General features: G+C 53.1%; 1 protein-coding gene across 1 annotated transcript in view; it reads left to right on the top strand.

Moving 5' to 3' along the window:
• Positions 1-15,621, top strand: part of LOC148182322 (uncharacterized) — a 20,301-nt gene extending 4,680 nt beyond the window's left edge. The window contains 1 exon segment of the mRNA XM_088068927.1: positions 14,172-15,621. Within this exon segment, the coding sequence (XP_087925053.1) occupies positions 14,172-14,775 (604 nt within the window). The 3' untranslated portion in view covers positions 14,776-15,621.
• Positions 15,622-18,755: the final 3,134 nt, after the last annotated feature.

The raw sequence follows: 18,755 nt of genomic DNA, 5'->3' as shown, positions 1-18,755 counted from the left end.
GGGGGTATGTAGGAGGTGCATTGGGCAGTCTGTACCTCTCCAGGACTTCAGACAATGGGGAGAGGGAGATGTGACCAAGAAAATCAGGATGAAAAGGAGGCTGTGTCTGCCAACAACGGGAGAGACCCCATGGGAAATGTCCCATGGCAGCATCCTTTTTTTATGAATGAAATTACTGTTACAGGACTCCTCTGTCTTCCTTGTGGACAGAAACCTCTGGGGATGTCAATTTTTCCACACACCTTGGGGCTCCTCCGCAATTCCTTCCACCGTCCGGGCCGGCGGGCAGTGAGTGCAGCTGAAGGTGCCTCACCCAGTTTGGGGGATCGGCTCCCTCGGCTGGCGGCGGCACCGGGGATTGATTGGGTACCCGAGAGTGAGCAGGAGACAGACGAGTGACGGATCAGGGCGGCTGTCAAGAGTCGGCAGGGAGAGAGCACTAAAAATCTCAGCAGTGACTCCAGTGGCATCTTCGGGGAGTAAACATGGCAGGGCACCCAGGGAGGGGACAAAAGGGAAAGCCACAATGGGGTCCCAGCAAAAGGGATGAGGATCCCAAAATATCTCTCAAGGGTCCCTTGGGAGCATGTGGAGGTCGTTTGCACATTCTCCCAGAGGGAATTAAGGACATGGACACCCAGGGGGGCAAGAAGGGAAGTCCAGAAGGGATTTAGACAACAGGGGATGGATGGTGTTGATGTGCTGGGAAGGGACTGGGTGAAGGGGAGTGTGCAGGAATGTGCTTAAGGCAAGAAGCAACAGGAGGAATCTATGGCATAAGAAAAAGGTTGATGGAAAGGAAGAGGAAGAGAAAAATACTGAGGATTGGGATGTGTTTCAGAAGGGTCTTATCCTCAGAATTTGCCAGCTGACTCAGATCCTTTGTATCCCAGTTTTCCAGGCCAGGAAAAGAAGGAGGTCAGGATTTCAGGGGGTTTCTCTGAGCTGGGAGCGGCAGGAGCGGGCGCAGAGCTGCGGCACCGGGAGCACGGGCTGGGGGCCTGTGGGGAGCTGTGGGGCCGGGCCGGGGCTGTGGGGCAGCCGGGGCTCAGCGCCGGGCGCTGCCTGAGCCCAGCACCCCCCGGGCAGGGCCGGCAGTGGCCCCCGGCCCCCAGGAGGCTGCGGGCCCCCCGGGCCGCTGCCCGGCCCCGTGGAGCTGCCGGCCCTGCCCGCCGGGGGGGCCGCCTTTGGACACTGCGGCAGGACAGGGACCGGCTCTGGGATACGGGCTGGGGAGGGGAGCCTCAGCACAGCGAGCACGAGGAAGGAACAGCTCAGAAATGGGGATTAGACCTGCAAGGATCCACATGATCTTTTAAGCATTTCCTGTTGGGTCCCTGGAGAAAGGAAGGATTTTGCAGAAAGCTCAGCAGCTGCCACAGGATGAGCACCCCCAGGCACTGAGGGGGGCTGCAGCAGGGCCAGAAGAAGCCCCTGCAGCACTTGCTCACAAAGGCTCAGCAGCTGAATGCAGCAAGGGATGAGCAAAAGGCCAAGCTGAAGGCAAAGGCCATGGCACAGTTCCTACAGCCCCTGAGGGATCAAGCCCAGGGCCCAAGGGGGCCCCAGCACCCAGGGGACACCCTCGGCCACAAGCACCTGGCACAGGCATTGCCCTCCTGGCCAGGGGACAGCCCACCCAAACAGCCCCTGGCAAGGAATCAGCCTTCCAGCTGCAGGGCACAAGGACACTGCAAGCACAGACAGGAGCACCCTCAGCACGAGCAAGTCCAGCCCTTGATGGACACGGATTCTTAGCGGTGGCACAGCTCCCATTCCACCAGGGACCCACCACACTGCAGCCCTTGGGAACATTCAGGGTGGCTCTGGATCCAGAGGAGACCTTTCCTGATGGACACAGGGGCCTCTCCATCCACTCAGAATCTTACACCTAAAGGTGTTATGGAATATTTTAATAATTAAGGCACTAAGTGAGAAAGACGAGTGGGTGTGTTTTATTCAAACACTATTAGCAGATGTGGGGGGATGGGTTTGAAATGCAGGAACATTTATTTGCTCAAAATTCTGATTGTAATTTACTGGGAAGGGATTTGATGGCTAAATTTGGTAGTCAAAATAATGTTGCAAAAGGTGATACAGAGGCTGGTTCTGTTGTACCTCTGTGTCAAATGTCTGGCAGAGCCTAGGCTGAAGTGAACCCACAAGTGTGGGCAGCCCCAGGGAAATGGGCAAAATTAGATATGGAGCCTCTCCAAATTTCCCTGAAGCAACCAGGACAAGAGGTGTCGAAAAGCAATCCCCTGTTCCAAGGGAGGGAAGGAAGGGCTCACAGCCTGTCTGTGAGTCCTGCTCAAGGCACGGCTTGGGGAGCCAGGGATGGCTCCCTAGAATGCTCCTATCCTGCCAAACAAGAAATCCAATGGAATCCACAGAATGCTGCAGGACCCAAGAATAAGAAATGAGATGATGAAACCGAGGCACCCCACAGGCTCAGATCCTTACACCATCCTGAACCAGGTGCCCTCCTCACACTGCTGCCATTCAGAACTTGATGCAAAAGATGCTTTCTGGGGATCTGCCCACTTCCAGAGGATGCAAACACAATTCTGCCTTGGGCTGGCAACAAGAGGTAGAAGGGAAAATGCTCAAGACATGGACGGTCCTTCTGCAGGGATGCACGGAAGCACCGGCCTGATTGGGGCAAGCCTTGCAGGAAATATCAAAGGAATTGACCTCACCCCCAGGGACTGGCTTAATGCAGGATGTGGATGACTTGCTCCAGTCAGGAGGACAAGGAGAAGAGGTAGAGGAAGCCTCTGTGAAATGGCTTCATTTTCAGGCTAAAAAGCAGCTTTGAGTATCTGAAATAAAAGTGCAAATAGTGGAGAAAATGGTTAAATATTTTGAGACCTATTTTGACTGAAGGCTTGTGGTGTATTGACTCTGAGAGGGCCCAGGGAATCTCAGACATAACATTTCCTGGGACTAAAATGGAGCTGGAATAATTCTTACAATTAACAGGGAATTGCGGGACCTGGATTGAGGATTCTCTCTTCTAGCCAGAACATTGTGTGAATTTTTTACCCCCAGATAGCCTCAATGTTATGGGGTGGACATAAGAGAGAGAACAAAACTTAACAAAATGAAAAAAATAAAAGGATTGATGCCCCAGCCATGGCTCTTCCAGACTCAGAAATCTGAACTGGAAGGGAATATTAAACAGGCCACCCCTGAGCCTGCACTGAAGGCAACGCAGCAGCAGCCAGGGCTCCCCAGCGGGGGAAGCCCCTGGGCCTGCCCACAGATCCTCTGCTCAAATCCTCGGCCTGGGCACCCTCCTTTGCCATCTCCAGCCACTGCGGGACAATCCTTGCTCTCACTCTTGCAGCTTCAGGCCTTTCTGTGCCTGCCCTGGCCACAGCTGCTGGGGAAGGCACCGGGACAATTCCACTCTGCCTCTCAATTCCACTCACACTCTGCCCTGCCTGGGATTAGCTGCTGGCAAAATAGACCAACTTTAAAATGGCTTCAAATCTTATTTCTCTGCTCACACTAGGTTTGCCTTTGCCTTGGGGAAAGGAATTTTAAAGGGTTTTTTTAAGGGATTTTCCAGCACTCAGCAGAGATGAAATTAACATCTCAACAGACTGGGAATAGCCCAAAAGATTCTCCCCAAGATAACGACCATCAACATGTGCATGAAATTATTCCAGGTGCACATTCTGGCCAGAATCAAGTAATGCCTTATTTCTCTAAAGACATTGTTGAAGAGTTTTTGCTTTTCACAGTTTCAGTGAAAGGATTACACCATTAGAATAATTTTTCATAATAATTTTACTTCTATATTGTAGGTTCTGTTTGGGACAATGTTGTGAGAATCACTTTTTAGTTTTAGGAGAAGAAAAAGGAAATACTTGATTGCTTTGTAATTTCTCTTTATGTTTGTGTGTGGCTCATAGTGATGGCAAAATGATGGTATGAGTTTTTTGATGTTCACATTTAAGATGTATTTTGAAAAACTAGAAGAGCTTTAAAGGTGACCCTTTAACTCGTAAACCATTAAGAGAATATTTTTTGTCAAAAAAAGAAAAGGACCAAAGAAGTCACGAGCAGGGAAGTGGGGAGAACACTTGAATCACCCACAGCTGCCCAGGAAGAGAAGCTTTGCTACCACAAGTTCAGGCAAATCAGTTGGGAATTCCAAGTATGTGATGATTTAATGAGAGAAAAGCTGACAATTGATGCAGCCCTGGCTGGAGTGAAACAGAAATTAAAAATTAGGAAATAAACACAAAGAAATGCTTGAGTAAAAGGGGGGTTTGACAAAAACCATACCCTGACACTCTGATCCACAAGAACAAGAAGAGAGTCAGACTGCAAGATAAGATAAGGAGCCAGAATACACAAACAAGATGCAAAGACAATGGCACCACAAGATAAAGGAGATTCTTCAGAACCTAAGCCTGAAAGAACGGATTTTTAAGTTCCAAATGTGGCCAAAGGACTGAAAGGGGCATGGAGTTAATTGTAATATGAAGTGAGGACAAGCAGAGTTAAAAAATTAATATGTATTAGGCGTATCTTGTAAAGCTAGTCTGTAAAAGATAAAAAGAGAAAACCAAATCAAAAAGGTGTGCATGCTTTTCAGAGGAGATATCCCACATGTACCTCAGCGCTGAATAAATTCATACTTACTCTTATAACTACTCTGAGAGTTATAGAGTTCTTTTTATTTCGCATATCAGGAGGGAGCACCCAAAAATGGGGAAAAGATGAACGGCCACCAGAACAAATCCTGCAACACCATGGACCAGACCCTGGGAACCCTGATGAATTCACATCAGCTACCAAAGAATCAGTTTATCATTTCAATGTGATAATTAGATTACAGGATGCCATTGAAATAATAACCAACCAGACAGCTCCAGCTCCTGATCTTCCCCCCAACCAATCCACTCATGAGGAACACAACATTTCACCATGGGATGGGATCAGATTACCTTTTAGCAGAAAATCGAGGCAAAATTTGTGCAAAAGTTAAGCAACTCAAACTACTCTTGGCAAACAGATCAGCAAGGAAAAGGTGCACAGACACATATAAAATGAAATAGCAAAGCAGCTCATGTACTTGTTCAAACGTGGAAAGGATGGGAATGGGACACAGTTTTGTGCTTCCCTCACAGACCACGGGTTAAACAAATGCTGTTTCTCCTCTCATGTGCTACAGCAACTCTCATCTTTTTACCATGCACCACACCTTGCTGAGTGCAGCTCATTCAGCAGCTGAGCAATGGGATGCAGGTGGCAGCCAGGCCTCCTGAGCCACAAACGGCTACAAAAGGACAGAGAATGAGGGCACTGAGAGCAATCCCAAAAACAAAGAACAGCCAGGAAGAAAAAACAGAGACAATGAGTGAATCTGCTTGGAGATAGAGCCAGGGACTTGTACATAAGGAAGGAATGGGAGAAATCACCAGTTTCAGAAAATGTTACTAATTGACAAGGACTGCTGCTCAGACCAAGTCCCGCTACATTCCTGAACTTCCAGAAGAACAAACACTTCACACAGCCAGGAATATCGGGTGTTAATACAAAAAGGACATGCAGCAGGCGGATCGGGAAGGCTGAACCTTCCAAGCACCTCCGCCAGTGTTGGGCAAAGGGACAGGGACATGCGGCCGGGAAAATCAGGACAAAAACGAGGCCGCGTCCTCCAACACCTGGAGAGAGCGCATGGCAAATGCCCCATGGCCTCTCCCTTTGGGCAGCAATAAAGTCACTCGCACACCACTCCTCTGCCTCCTTTGGCCACACAAACCTGTGGCGCCGGGAATTTTCCCGCCCAGCCCCGGGCACAGCGCAGCCACCTCCGGCCTCCCGACACGAAGCGGGACGAGCCAGCGCTGCTCCGCCACCGCCTCCTGCCGAGGCCCCAGCGGCAAGGAGACCGCGGGCAGCCGCTCCCGCAGCGCCCTCAGCCCAGGGCCAACACGGGCCGGCCACGGCACAAGCCACCCGCCACAGCCCCCTGCCGCCCCCTCCCGGGCCCGCAGCGAGCCCCGAGCCCCCGCAGAACCGAGCGCGGCTCCCACCTGCGATGGCCGGGGCCGCCTACCGAGCTCCGCCGCCGCCTCACCGGGCTCCGGCCGCTGCTGCCGCCGCTGCCGGGCCCGCACACACGCTCCGGCAATGGCGGCTCTCCTGCCCCACGGCCGCCCTGGGGGCGCCAGCGGGGCCGGGCTTGTCCCCGCTCTGCCCAATCAGCGCGCGCCAGAACCACGAGTGACGGCAGAAGCAGCCAATCGCAGCCAGCGGCGGGCTCTGCACACGGCACAGCCCCGCCCCGCGCTCTCAGGGCCCGCCCCGGGCTGCGTGAGGGGAAAGGCGGGCATGAGGAACAGCCCTGGAACGGGCCCGGCCCGAGCCGCCATTGAGCTCCCAACACAAACAAAGTTCTCCGCACCTCCCGGCCCGCCTTGCCCAGCCCTGGCTGCTGGGTGCCTCCGGCTCAGCGGGAAGCCCTGGAGCCTCACTTCTCCCACGTCTAATTAGGACCATGAGTGCATTGCTTTGATTTCCCCCAAAAGGGGAAAACCGCCCCAAACCCGGTGGATGAGTGGGGAAAGAGGAAGACTTCTGGCTGTAAACTCCAAAAGCTCAGAGCACAATCATGAGAAGGAAAGGAAGACTTCTAAAACCAGCTTCCCCTCATGCCTCCCTCCTTCCAGCTGTCAGGAAAATTAATCCACAAACACCAGAGGTTTATGTCCAAAAAGAGACAGAGGAGCCCTTTTACTTTAGTCATATAGAGGAAAAGGCCATGGGGAATTCCCCTGGGGTCTCTCAAATTCTTGGAGGTCAAGGACTTTTTTTATCCCAATTTCCCGGCTCCATCTCCCTCTCTTTCCCCTTTGCCTGAGGTACTTGAGAGGTACAGATTTCCCGGAATGCCTGATACCTATGATTCCCCTACAGTGTATAACCCTGCGTCTTCATTTTTAATTCTTATGGAATTTATGGTGTTTCCCCATTGCCTCCTTCATCTTTCAATATCCAATATCATTTACCAGCAAATGTACTGTTTGTTTGTAAAGGCAAATATCTTTCTCCATTCATCAATCAGTGGAATCCATCCCATTGTTTGTTTTCTCGCTCAGTGCTGGTTTCATCTGTCAGCAGAGCCCCAGCTGGTTTGTAAAGACAAACAAATCCGTCATTCCCGTCCCCGGTGAGCTGCGGGATGCGGGGCCCGATGCTCCCGGCGCGAAGGGGCTGCAGATCCAGAGAGCGATGGACGCACGTGGGGCCTCCTCTGCTGCTCCTCTTGCAGTTCCTGCTCCTCCTCTGCCCCTCCTCTTCCTCCCGCTCCTCCTCCTTCCCCTCCTTCCCCTCCTCCTCCATCTCTCGGCTGCTGGCGAGGAGCTCTGGGGTGAGCGGAGCGGGGCCGGGAGCCGCTGGGAAAGGGCTGGGAGAGGGGGATGAGGGGAGCTGGGACAGGGGGAGAGGGGTTCTCAAGGAGGGGCTGCCAGTTAAGCCCAGGAGCCCCAAATCCCCTCGGTGTCCTGCCAGCCCCTGCCGGCGCTGTGGGGGCCGGGCCGTGCCCCAGTGCCGGCTCAGGGGGTGCTCCAGGCTGACGTGCTCCACCTGGCAGCTGGAGCTGAGCCCGCATTGCCGGGGGCGGTTTCCAGCAGCACCAGGAGCTGCTGGCTCCAGTCCCCGCTGGGGAGCACGGCAGTGGCCAGCACGTGGCCCGAGAGCTGCTGCTGGCCCTGGGAGCAGCTCAGCTGGATGTGGGCAGGGGAGAAATCCATCAGGGAGCAGAGCAGGCGGCCGGGGCCGGGCTGGGAGCTGGAGGGCAGCAGCGAGATGGACACGCTGGGATGGGCAGGGGGCTTGGGGACCCCCCAATGCGGATCTTCCTCCCCACAAGCTGCAGGGAATCGCTCCAGGGATCGAGTGCTACGGGACAGGGAACCAGGTTTCTTTCATCCCAAGCCCACCTTTCCGTCTCCTTTCCCCCGTTTTTCGTCGTTCCCCCGATCCACTAACCCCACCGAATTCAATTTCGGTTTCTCAGCACCGTCTCCTATTCTTTGTGGGTCCCAGCCCCTTCTTTTCCCCCACTCTTTTGCCCCTTCCCAATCATCCCTCCAATCTCCAACCCCCTCCCTCGTGTTTGGATTTGGGGGTTCCAGGCCCCTCCTGCTCAGTCTGGGGGTCCCCATCCCCCCTTTCACTCAATTCTGGGAGATCCTAGCAGATGTTTCTGGGAGGAATCCCTGAGTTACAGGAATTTTGGGGTGTAGGTTTCAAGAGGAACAGCTCTGTCTGGCATTCGTTTAACCCATGGTCTGCCTGGGAACCACAAAAACGTTTCCCATTCCCATCCTTTCCTCATTTGGACTGGTTCATGAGCTGCTTTCTTGTTTCCTTTGGTATCTGTTCTCATCTATTTGTCAACAGCAGTTTGAGTCATTTAATTTTCCACAAATTATGTCTCCTTCTGCTAATAGATAATGTGATCCCATTCCACGGTGAAATGTTGTGTTCATCATCTGAGTGGATTGGTTGGGGGGAATGTCAGGAGCTGGAGCTGTGTGGTTGGTTGTTATTTCAATGGCATCCTGTAATCTAATTATCCCATTGAAATGAGAAATGGTTTCTCTGGTACCTGATGTGAATTTGTTTGGGTTCCCGGGGTCTGGTCCATGGTGTTGCAGGATTTGTTCTGGTGGCCGTTCATCTTTTCCCCATTTTTGGGTGCTCCCTCCAGCCAGGGCTGCATCAATTGTCAGCTTTTCTCATTAAATCATCACATACTTGGATTCCCAACTGATTTCCCTGAACTTGTGGTAGCAAATAAACCCCAGTGGTCTGATACACCCTATGTATCTTGTTTTAGTGAAGTTTTCACAACATTCCCCATTTTCTGTTTTCCTTTGCAGCTTAACTTAATTTCTGTTGCAGAGTCAGATATCCTCACAATGGGCTCTGCCTTTAGCTGTGCAAATTCCATCTGTGCAAGCAGGCAGAGCTTGGGCTGAGGGGCAGAGGGAATCAGCCCAATTCCTCCTGCAGGCAGGAAGCCCCTGGGCCATTGTGCAGGCTTTGGGCCATCAGTGTTAATTTGCATTTCTAAAGCTCCTCTCCTGGCTGCCTGGAACAAAGCTTCTCTTCCAGGGCAGTCCTGGGATGACTCACATGTGCCAGCCTCACAATGTGGTTGTTTTTTGTTTTGGTTTATTTTATTTTACATTACTCTAATAAGTGTTTATGAGATAAAGGGTCACCTTTAAAGCTCTTCTAGTTTTTCAAAAACAGCCTAAAAGTGAACATCCAAAAACCCATAAAGAATTTTTGTCATCGCTATGAGCCAGGCACAAACATTCCCAAAAAATTTTCAAAGGAATCAAATTTTTCCTACTTCTCTCTCGGCCTAAAAATTGATTCTCCCTGCCCTGGCCCAAACTGAACTGACAATATAAAATCAGGATTATTACAAAAAAAATTTCTAATGGTGTAATCCTTTCACGGAAACTTTGGGAAAATCAAAAACTCTCCCGCAATATCTTTAGTGTTAGAGAGTCAAGGCATTACTTGATTCTGGCCAGAATGTGCAACAGAAATCATTAAATCCACACTTAAGCTGGGTGTGCAGAGAAAATCATTACATGACACATGAGTTTGACTAGATTTTTCCAAAACTTTATACAGTCTGACCCCATAGAAATCCATTGGTTTAATGTTCATTGGTTTGAAGGTGTGGAATTGTTAGGATTTGGTTTCCTGTTGCACCCGGATTTCTGTGCCTGTGATGTGAATTAGGTGGGCACTCCTGGATTTCCTGCTCAGCCTTTTCCAGACCAGGTGTCTCCAGCTGTGCCTGGGGCAGTGTCTGGGGTAGATGTTGGTTGATGTTTGCTGCTGGGTGTTGATGTTTTGTTGATGGTCGTTATCTTGGGGAGAATCTTCTGGGCTATTCCCAGTCTGTTGAGATGTTAATTTCATCTCTGCTGAGTGGTGGAAAAGTAACATTAAAATTCCTTTCCCCAAGGCAAAGGCAAACCTAGTGTGACCAGAGAAATAAGATTTGAAGCCATTTTAAAGTTGGTCTATTTTGCCAGCAGCTAATCCCAGGCAGGGCAGAGTGTGAGTGGAATTGAGAGGCAGAGTGGAATTGTCCCGGTGCCTTCCCCAGCAGCTGTGGCGAGGGCAGGCACAGAAAGGCCTGAAGCTGCAAGAGTGAGAGCAAGGATTGTCCCGCAGTGGCTGGAGATGGCAAAGGAGGGTGCCCAGGCCGAGGATTTGAGCAGAGGATCTGTGGGCAGGCCCAGGGGCTTCCCCCGCTGGGGAGCCCTGGCTGCTGCTGCGTTGCCTTCAGTGCAGGCTCAGGGGTGGCCTGTTTAATATTCCCTTCCAATTCAGATTTCTGAGTCTGGAAGAGCCATGGCTGGGGTATCAATCATTTTATTTTTTCATTTTGTTAAGTTTTGTTCTCTTTCTTATGTCCACTCCATAACATTGAGGCTATCTGAGGTAAAAACGTCTCACAATGCTCTGGGTGGAAAAGAGAATCTTCAGTTCAGGTCCTCTAATTCCTTAAATATCCTATGAATTGTTGCAAATCCTTTATGGTCCTGAGAAACATTATTTCTGAGATTCCCTGGACCCTCTCAGGGTCAATTCACCACAAGCCTTCTGTCAAAATAGGTCTCAAATATTTAATATTTTCTCTACCATTTGCAATTTTTTTTCAGATCCTCAAAGCTGCTTTTTAGCCTGAAAATGAAGCCATTTCACAGAGGCTTCCTCTACCTCTTCTCCTTGTTTTTCTGACTGGATCAAGTCACCAACATCCTGCATTAAGCCAGTCCCTGGGGGTGAGGTCAATTCCTTTGATATTTCCTGCAGGGCTTGCCCCAATCAGGCCGGTGCTTCCGTGCATCCCTGCAGAAGGACCGTCCATGTCTTGAGCATTTTCCCTTCTACCTCTTGTTGCCAGCCCAAGGCAGAATTGTGTTTGCATCCTCTGGAAGTGGGCAGATCCCCAGAAAGCATCTTTTGCATCAAGTTCTGAATGGCAGCAGTGTGAGGAGGGCACCTGGTTGAGGATGGTGTAAGGATCTGAGCCTGTGGGGTGCCTCGGTTTCATCATCTCATTTCTTCTTCTTGGGTCCTGCAGCATTCTGTGGATTCCATTGGATTTCTTGTTTGGCAGGATAGGAGCATTCTAGGGAGCCATCCCTGGCTCCCAAAGCCGTGCCTTGAGCAGGACTCACAGACAGGCTGTGAGCCCTTCCTTCCCTCCCTTGGAACAGGGGATTGCTTTTCGATACCTCTTCTCCTGGTTGCTTCAGGGAAATCTGGAGAGGCTCCATATCTAATTTTGCCCATTTCCCTGGGGCTGCCCACACTTGTGGGTTCACTTCAGCCTAGGCTCTGCCAGATATTCGATCTTGATCCTTGCAGGTGTAATCCCCATTTCTGAGCTGTTCCTTCCTCGTGCTCGCTGTGCTGAGGCTCCCCTCCCCAGCCCGTATCCCAGAGCCGGTCCCTGTCCTGCCGCAGTGTCCAAAGGCGGCCCCCCCGGCGGGCAGGGCCGGCAGCTCCACGGGGCCGGGCAGCGGCCGGGGCGTCCCGCAGCCTCCTGGGGGCCGGGGGCCACTGCCGGCCCTGCCCGGGGGGTGCTGGGCTCAGGCAGCGCCCGGCGCTGAGCCCCGGCTGCCCCACAGCCCCGGCCCGGCCCCACAGCTCCCCACAGGCCCCCAGCCCGTGCTCCCGGTGCCGCAGCTCTGCGCCCGCTCCTGCCGCTCCCAGCTCAGAGAAACCCCCTGAAATCCTGACCTCCTTGTTTTCCTGTCCTGGAAAACTGGGATACAAAGGATCTGAGTCATCTGGAAAATTCTGAGGATAAGACCCTTCTGAAACACATCCCAATCCTCAGTATTTTTCTCTTCCTCCTCTTTTCCATCATCATTTTTCTTACCCCATGGATTGCTCCTGCTGCTTCTTGCCTTGAGCACATTCCTGCACACTCCCCTTCAGCCAATCCCTTCCCAGCACACCAACACCATCCATCCCCTGTTGTCTAAATCCCTTCTGGACTTCCCTTCTTGCCCCCCTGGGTGTCCATGTCCTTAATTCCCTCTGGGAGAATGTGCAAACGACCTCCACATGCTCCCAAGGGACCCTTGAGAGATATTTTGGGATCCTCATCCCTTTTGCTGGGACCCCATTCTGGCTTTCCCTTTTGTCCCCTCCCTGGGTGCCCTGCCATGTTTACTCCCCGAAGATGCCACTGGAGTCACTGCTGAGATTTTCAGTGCTCTCTCCCTGCCGACTCTTGAGAGCCCCCCTGATCCGTCACTCGTCTGTCTCCTGCTCACTCTCGGGTACCCAATCAATCCCCGGTGCCGCCGCCAGCCGAGGGAGCCGATCCCCCAAACTGGGTGAGGCACCTTCAGCTGCACTCACTGCCCGCCGGCCCGGACGGTGGAAGGAATTGCGGAGGAGCCCCAAGGTGTGTGGAAAAACTGACATCCCCAGAGGTTTCTGTCCACAAGGAAGACAGAGTAGTCCTGTCACAGTAATTTCACTCATAAAAAAAGGGGGAGGCCATGGGACATTTCTGATGAGATTTCACCAATTGTTGGCAGACACAGCCTCCTTTTCATCCTAATTTTCTTGGTCACATCTCCCTCTCCCTTTCCCCTTTGGCTGAAGTCCTGGAGAGGTACAGACTCCTCAATGCACCTCCTACATACCCCCTTAATATGCACCCCACTTTTGTATAGCTAACGATATTGATGGCTGTGTTAAGTCTTTGTTGTTCTTCTGGAAGTTGATGAATTTAGCAGGACCTTGGCTGAGCAGCAGTCTGTGTCATCAATTAATAACATTTTGTGCAGCTGATGGCTCCTCCTGTCACTTCCTTATGTCCACGTCCCTGGCCCTATGTGCAATGAGGTTGACGGGATCAGTTTGTAAAGAGCCTTTGTTGTTCTTCCTTTGCTGGGGTTCCCCCGTTTTGGGGCCATCCCCCCTGGAGCAGGGTGTCCCCCCTTGGTGCAGGCGCAGGGCTCAGGCAGGGCTGAGCCAATCAGAGCGCGCGGCGCTGATGACTCATCAGTGTCCAGGCAGAGCCGCAGCTGCCAGCGTTGCCCAGCTGGAGCCCAGCTGCGCCCCTCCCCCCCGGGCCTTGGCGCCCCCCTTGAGGGGAATTTGGGGAGGTGGGAGGGGGGAGCGCCAAGGCCGGGCCCCCCCGCGCTGTGGTGGCGGGAGCGGCTGCAGTGGGGAGCGAGTGCGGGCGGAAGCGGCCGAGAGCCCAGCGCTGCCCCAGGCCGAGCTGGCCCAGCTCCATCCGTGCCCCTGCGGTGGGATGCTGTGGGACTGGGGGGGAAGAGGGAGGCGGCAGTGGGTGCTGGGCCTGGGGGCAGGAGGAGAAGGGAAGGAGACACAGGCTTGAAGAACAAAATGGTCAAAATACCTATCTGGGGTTTTACTGAAGAAGGAGGAAGGAGTGTGAGGATGAGTAGGGACACATGAGGAGGAAGAGCAAGATGTGGAAGAAGCACAAGGTTCAGAGCAGGACATGGAAGAAGCACAAGGTTCCTCCCTCCCTGTGTGTGCAGTCCCAGGCGTGTTTCCCTGCCCACAGTCAGCAGGTGACTGGAGAGGGGGATCCATGATTTTCACTGTGCTGAATCTTGGTGTTTCTGAGCTTTATTGGGCTAAATGTTGGTGCTTTGTTTTTTTGCAGGGGATGAATCTTTGTATTCTGGAGGGGGTTATGCCGGAATTTGGTGTTTGGGTAGTTTTTGATCAGTGTTTTGATGTCTGGAGGATGTCTGGGCTGAATCTTTGTGTTTTGGTTTCTTCCAGACACAAGATGCCCAGTGATTTTCTGAGATGAACTTGGGCTAGGAGGAACCGCCAGCCCAAGGTGCTCTCCTCTCTTTTTTTCCTCCTAATCTGGAATTTTCATTCCCAAACTGTGTTCAGATGGAAGAGGAGGAGGAAAAGCCCCAGAGATCCCGCACGAGGAGGGGCTGCAAACGCAGCCCAGGGAGCTGCGAGGAGGAAAGATCCCCCCAGTGCCAGGAACACGGCCAGAGATCCAGCCGGAGCTTGGAGCTGGGGGAGAAGCCCCACAAGTGCTTGGAATGTGGAAAGGGTTTCAGGTGGAGCTCCCACCTCAGCCAGCACCAGAGGATCCACACTGGGGAAAAGCCCTTCGAGTGTGGGGAATGTGGGAAGAGCTTCAGCCAGAGCTCCAACCTGAGGAGTCACCAGAGGATCCACACGGGGGAACGGCCCTATGAGTGTGGGAAATGTGGGAAGAGCTTTGGAGGTATCTCTGACCTGATGAAACACCAGGTGATCCACACAGGGGAACGGCCCTACACCTGCTTGGAATGTGGGAAGAGCTTTGGGTGGAGCTCCTACCTGAGGGCACACCAGCTCATCCACAGTGGGGAGAGGCCCTACGAGTGTCCCGAGTGTGGGAAGAGGTTTCAGACCAGCTCCAGTGTCCTCCTACATGAGCGGATTCACACAGACGAGAGGCCCTTCCGCTGCCCCGACTGCGGGAAGGGCTTCAACCAAAACTCCCACCTCACCGTCCACCGGCGCATCCACACTGGGGAGAGGCCCTACGAGTGTCCCCAGTGTGGGAAGAGCTTCTCACAGAGCTCAGCCTTGAGCCGCCACCAACGGAGTCACCAGTAAGGGAAGCCCTGCGAGTGCCCCGAGTGCGGGAAGAGCTTCGTGCGCTGCTCCAGCTCCATCCCCCATGGGAGGATCGGCGTTGGATGATCCCCAGTGACCCCCGTTGGGCAGAGCCCTGGTGATCCGTGGTCCTGGTGATCCGTGTTGGGAAGACACCTGGCTGGGAGGCTCCACATCTTCCTGGCTCCCTGTGGGCACCTGGATGAAAGCAGGGGAATGAAAATCCAACAGGATACAGACCAACAATGGGAATTGTTCACTTTCAGTCCTCGAGAACCTTTTGCCTCAGGAGCTGTGTGGGCAGAGAAAAGGGGGTGACACCGGGCTTGGGGGCACCAAGGGGAGCACACACACTCTGTGGAGGGGGGAAGGACACGACCCCCGTGACCCCACCTCACCTTCCTGCGCAGGCAGAAGCCGAGCCCCACTGCCAGGAAGACAAAGCCCAACATGGAGACTCCAATCCCTGTCAGCATCTTGCTGTGGGCAGCGTTTGACAGCATTCCTGAGGGTTTACAGGGGTCAGGATCCCCCCCAAAACCTCTCACAGACACCCCAAGCCCTTCCAAGGACCCTCCCAGTCTCTCCCAGCCCACCCAGGACCCTCTGAAAACTCCTTTGGAGTCACTAATCTAAAAAAAAATAGGTATTTTAGAAAAATTGGCGATCTTAGCTAGAGATAAGCCTTGCTGAAACTAGTTAGAGTTAATGATGAAGTGAGAAGTAGGATTTGAGATAATGAATCTCGGATTTAGGTAAAAAATTACTTGTCATTGTATGTTTGTTCAGCTGTGCTTATAATGAGAAAAGAGAAACTGATAAACGGGTTCAGGAAGATCACAGACCTTACATCTGGAAACCCATTTAAAAGTGACAAGGGAGGAAACTGGAGTTGTACCAAATGTCATTTGTAATATCAACCATTGTAAAGGTAGAAAGGTGAGGGTGAGGAAGAGCAGTTTTCCTTCATCTCTTGATGACCCATACATGCCAAAACGACCCCCTCCTCAAATTAGGGAGCCAACCACGCAGGTGTAATGACTTTTTAAACTCATTACTGTGAATTTTAATCTGAAGTGGAGAATGGGAAGTGTTAGCATTATGCATATGTATTAGTATTAATATGTATTAGTATTTTGGAAATTCAAGACTTTTGTAAATAAATAGACACTGGAATCTTTTGTCAACTTGCAGTGCGTATTAAGGGGTGACTCCCGCACTCGCCCAGTGCTGTGATTAAACATCCACTTTGTAACTTTAAACTGTTGGAGAGGTTTTTTGTCCATTAACAGATTGATGTTGATACTGGATCAATATTGCTATTTTGCTAAATCACTCCCATTCTCTTCCCAGCCTCCCCAGGACCCACCAGAGCCCCTCCTGTTCCTCTCAGGATCCCACAGCCCCTTCCAATTTCCCCCCACTTCCCCAGGACCCCCAAACCCTCTCCCAGTCCCTTCACAGCCCCACCAGGACTCATCAAGACTCCTCCCAGTCTCTTCCCAGCACAACCAACCTCATCCCAATCCCTGCTTTCCAATGCCCAATCTCCTTCCAGCTCCTCCAGGCTCACTCAAATCCCTCCCAGTGACACCCAGCACCCCCAAACTCCCTCCCAGTGTCCAGCAGGACCCCCAGAACCCCATCTCACCCTCCCCAACATCCTTTAATCCCCTTCTCAGCTATTCTTGACCCGCAAACCCATCTCCCAGTTTAAACCAGTCAATCTCAAACTCCCTCCCAGTTCCTCCCAGCACACCCCAATCCCCCTCTGGGCCCCCCCAGTGCCTCCCCCGCTGCCCCCGGCGCTGTGGGGGCCGGGCCGTGCCCCAGTGCCGGCTCAGGGGGTGCTCCAGGCTGACGTGCTCCACCTGGCAGCTGGAGCTGAGCCCGCATTGCCGGGGGCGGTTTCCAGCAGCACCAGGAGCTGCTGGCTCCAGTCCCCGCTGGGGAGCACGGCAGTGGCCAGCACGTGGCCCGAGAGCTGCTGCTGGCCCTGGGAGCAGCTCAGCTGGATGTGGGCAGGGGAGAAATCCATCAGGGAGCAGAGCAGGCGGCCGGGGCCGGGCTGGGAGCTCGAGGGCACCAGCGAGATGGACACGCTGGGAGCACTGGGAGAGAGTGCAGAGGAGAGCTGTGGCATTGGGAGGGACTGGGAATGGACTGGGAGGGACTGGGGTGGCACTGAAAAAAATCAGAGCGGATACTGGGACACTGGAAGAGAGAGGGTAGAGGTCTGGGAGTGAAGTGAGAATGAACTAGGAATAGACTGGGGATGGCTAAAAAGGAGTGGGAGGAACTATGGTGGCACTGGGAGGGACTGTGGTGTCACTGGGAGGGACTGGGAATGAAGTGCGCGGCACTGGGAGGCCGAGTCCAGCGCGGGGCTCTCGGCTCTGTGGATCTGCCCGGCAACTGATGAGTCATCAGAGAGACGCGCTCTGATTGGCTGAGGGGCGGAAGATCCACGGAGGGGCGCGATGGACAGGCGGGGTCACTGGGAAAGGCTGGGATGGACTGGGAGAGGCTGGGATGGACTGGGAGAGCCACGGGAGCCATTGGGAGGGACAAGGGGCCCCGGGGATGGGCACAAGGAAGGCTGAGGGCTCTGGGCTGATTCCCAGGGAGGTTTAGAGGGACACGGCCGGGCCCCTCTCTGTGCCCCGCGAGCAGCGGCCCGGACAGAAAAGTTCAGGAGCGGGAGGAGGTGTTTCTCAAGATTGATTTCAATCCTCATTGTCCTGGTCTGATTTGCTTAGTCCTAAGTTCAGTTCATTTCCCCGTGTCGGGCTGTTGCACCCCTGATGGTGATCCCTGAGTGACCTCTCCCTGCCCTTGTCCCGACCCACGAGGACCTGGATTTGTTTCAGTTCAGTGGAATTCATGGTGATTTGGGGGGAGCTGGAGCAAAGCAGCTGGAAAGCACAGTGGGCTTGACAGGGACTGAAGCAGGGCAGGAGTTGGGGCTGCCTCGAGTGAGCTCTCACAGTGTGAACCTTCATGGGGTCTTTCTAAGGAAATTTTGTTGAAGTTTGACATTCATTATTAAAAAGCAGAGTCACAAGTGGAGCTCCGCTTTCAGCTTGAAATGAGGGGATGGAACGTGGGCACTGGGACTTCCGTAACCTCAAGTTGTTCCTTGATACTGGACACTTTAGCTTTGGCAATCTGAAGCCCTTCAGCAGCAATGTCTCTGCCACCCCCTGGTTTCTGGCTCAGACCCAGCTCGCAGCTTGGACAAGGTCTGGGCTTTGTCCTCTTGAGCTTCGGGAGCCTCCCGGGAAGCACCAGCCCTCCCCAGCCCACCCTTGGTAGGACTTTTTCTTTTCTCTCTCCTGACGATTTTATCCCCAAAACTGCCGTGGGAACGTTGTATCCAAGCACATCCTCCAGCGCTGCACTTTCCTCCTGTGAATTCCCTGTGCAGGGAATGTGTCTGTGCTTTTCCCTGCTCTGTTCACTGACAAACAAACCTGAGCCCGTGGGACTGTCCGAGCTCCTTCATGCAATGAAATCAGGTTGTGTTTCTCATGGCATGTTCTGGAGGAGCTTTTCTTGGTGTGTCTTGTGCTGCTGGAAATGACACAAGAGCCAGGAGGGAACAGAAGCTGCTGCTGCCCGTTGGCTCAGGGCCAGGGAACCAAGTTGTGCTCCCGTGCAGTTGGGCCCTGCTGGAAGCAGAGCCGCGTTTCCCTTGAGCAGCTCAAGCTTGTGACAGCTCCAAACAGGAAACCTCAGCAGAAAACTCTTCCTCCAAACTCAGCTGCTTTCCCTCCTGCAGCTGTTTGGGAAAGAGCCTCAAAGCACAGACTCTGCTGGGAGCCATTGGTGCATTTCCTCCCTCCCGGCAGCAGCAGCTCCTGAGCCCTTCACGGGCTCCTGTCCCTTCGCAAACCCTTCAGCTCCCTTGGAACTCTCAGCAGTCACTAACATATGCATTTCTTTCATATTTAAACTGCATTTAAACTTCTCTTTTTCTCTCCTCTCTATCTTTTTAATCTCCTCTTTATCTCCTTTAATCCCGTCAGCACCAGTAGGATGGGGATGGAGTCTTGGGGTGGGTGTGG

This window comes from Pseudopodoces humilis, chromosome 33, assembly GCF_049639895.1.
Source record: "Pseudopodoces humilis isolate 2021_Gansu_Grassland_sample_001 chromosome 33, ASM4963989v1, whole genome shotgun sequence".
NCBI classification, from domain to species: domain Eukaryota; kingdom Metazoa; phylum Chordata; class Aves; order Passeriformes; family Paridae; genus Pseudopodoces; species Pseudopodoces humilis.
Note: the sequence above shows the minus strand (reverse complement) of the source record. Positions and strands in the feature narration are given on the sequence as shown.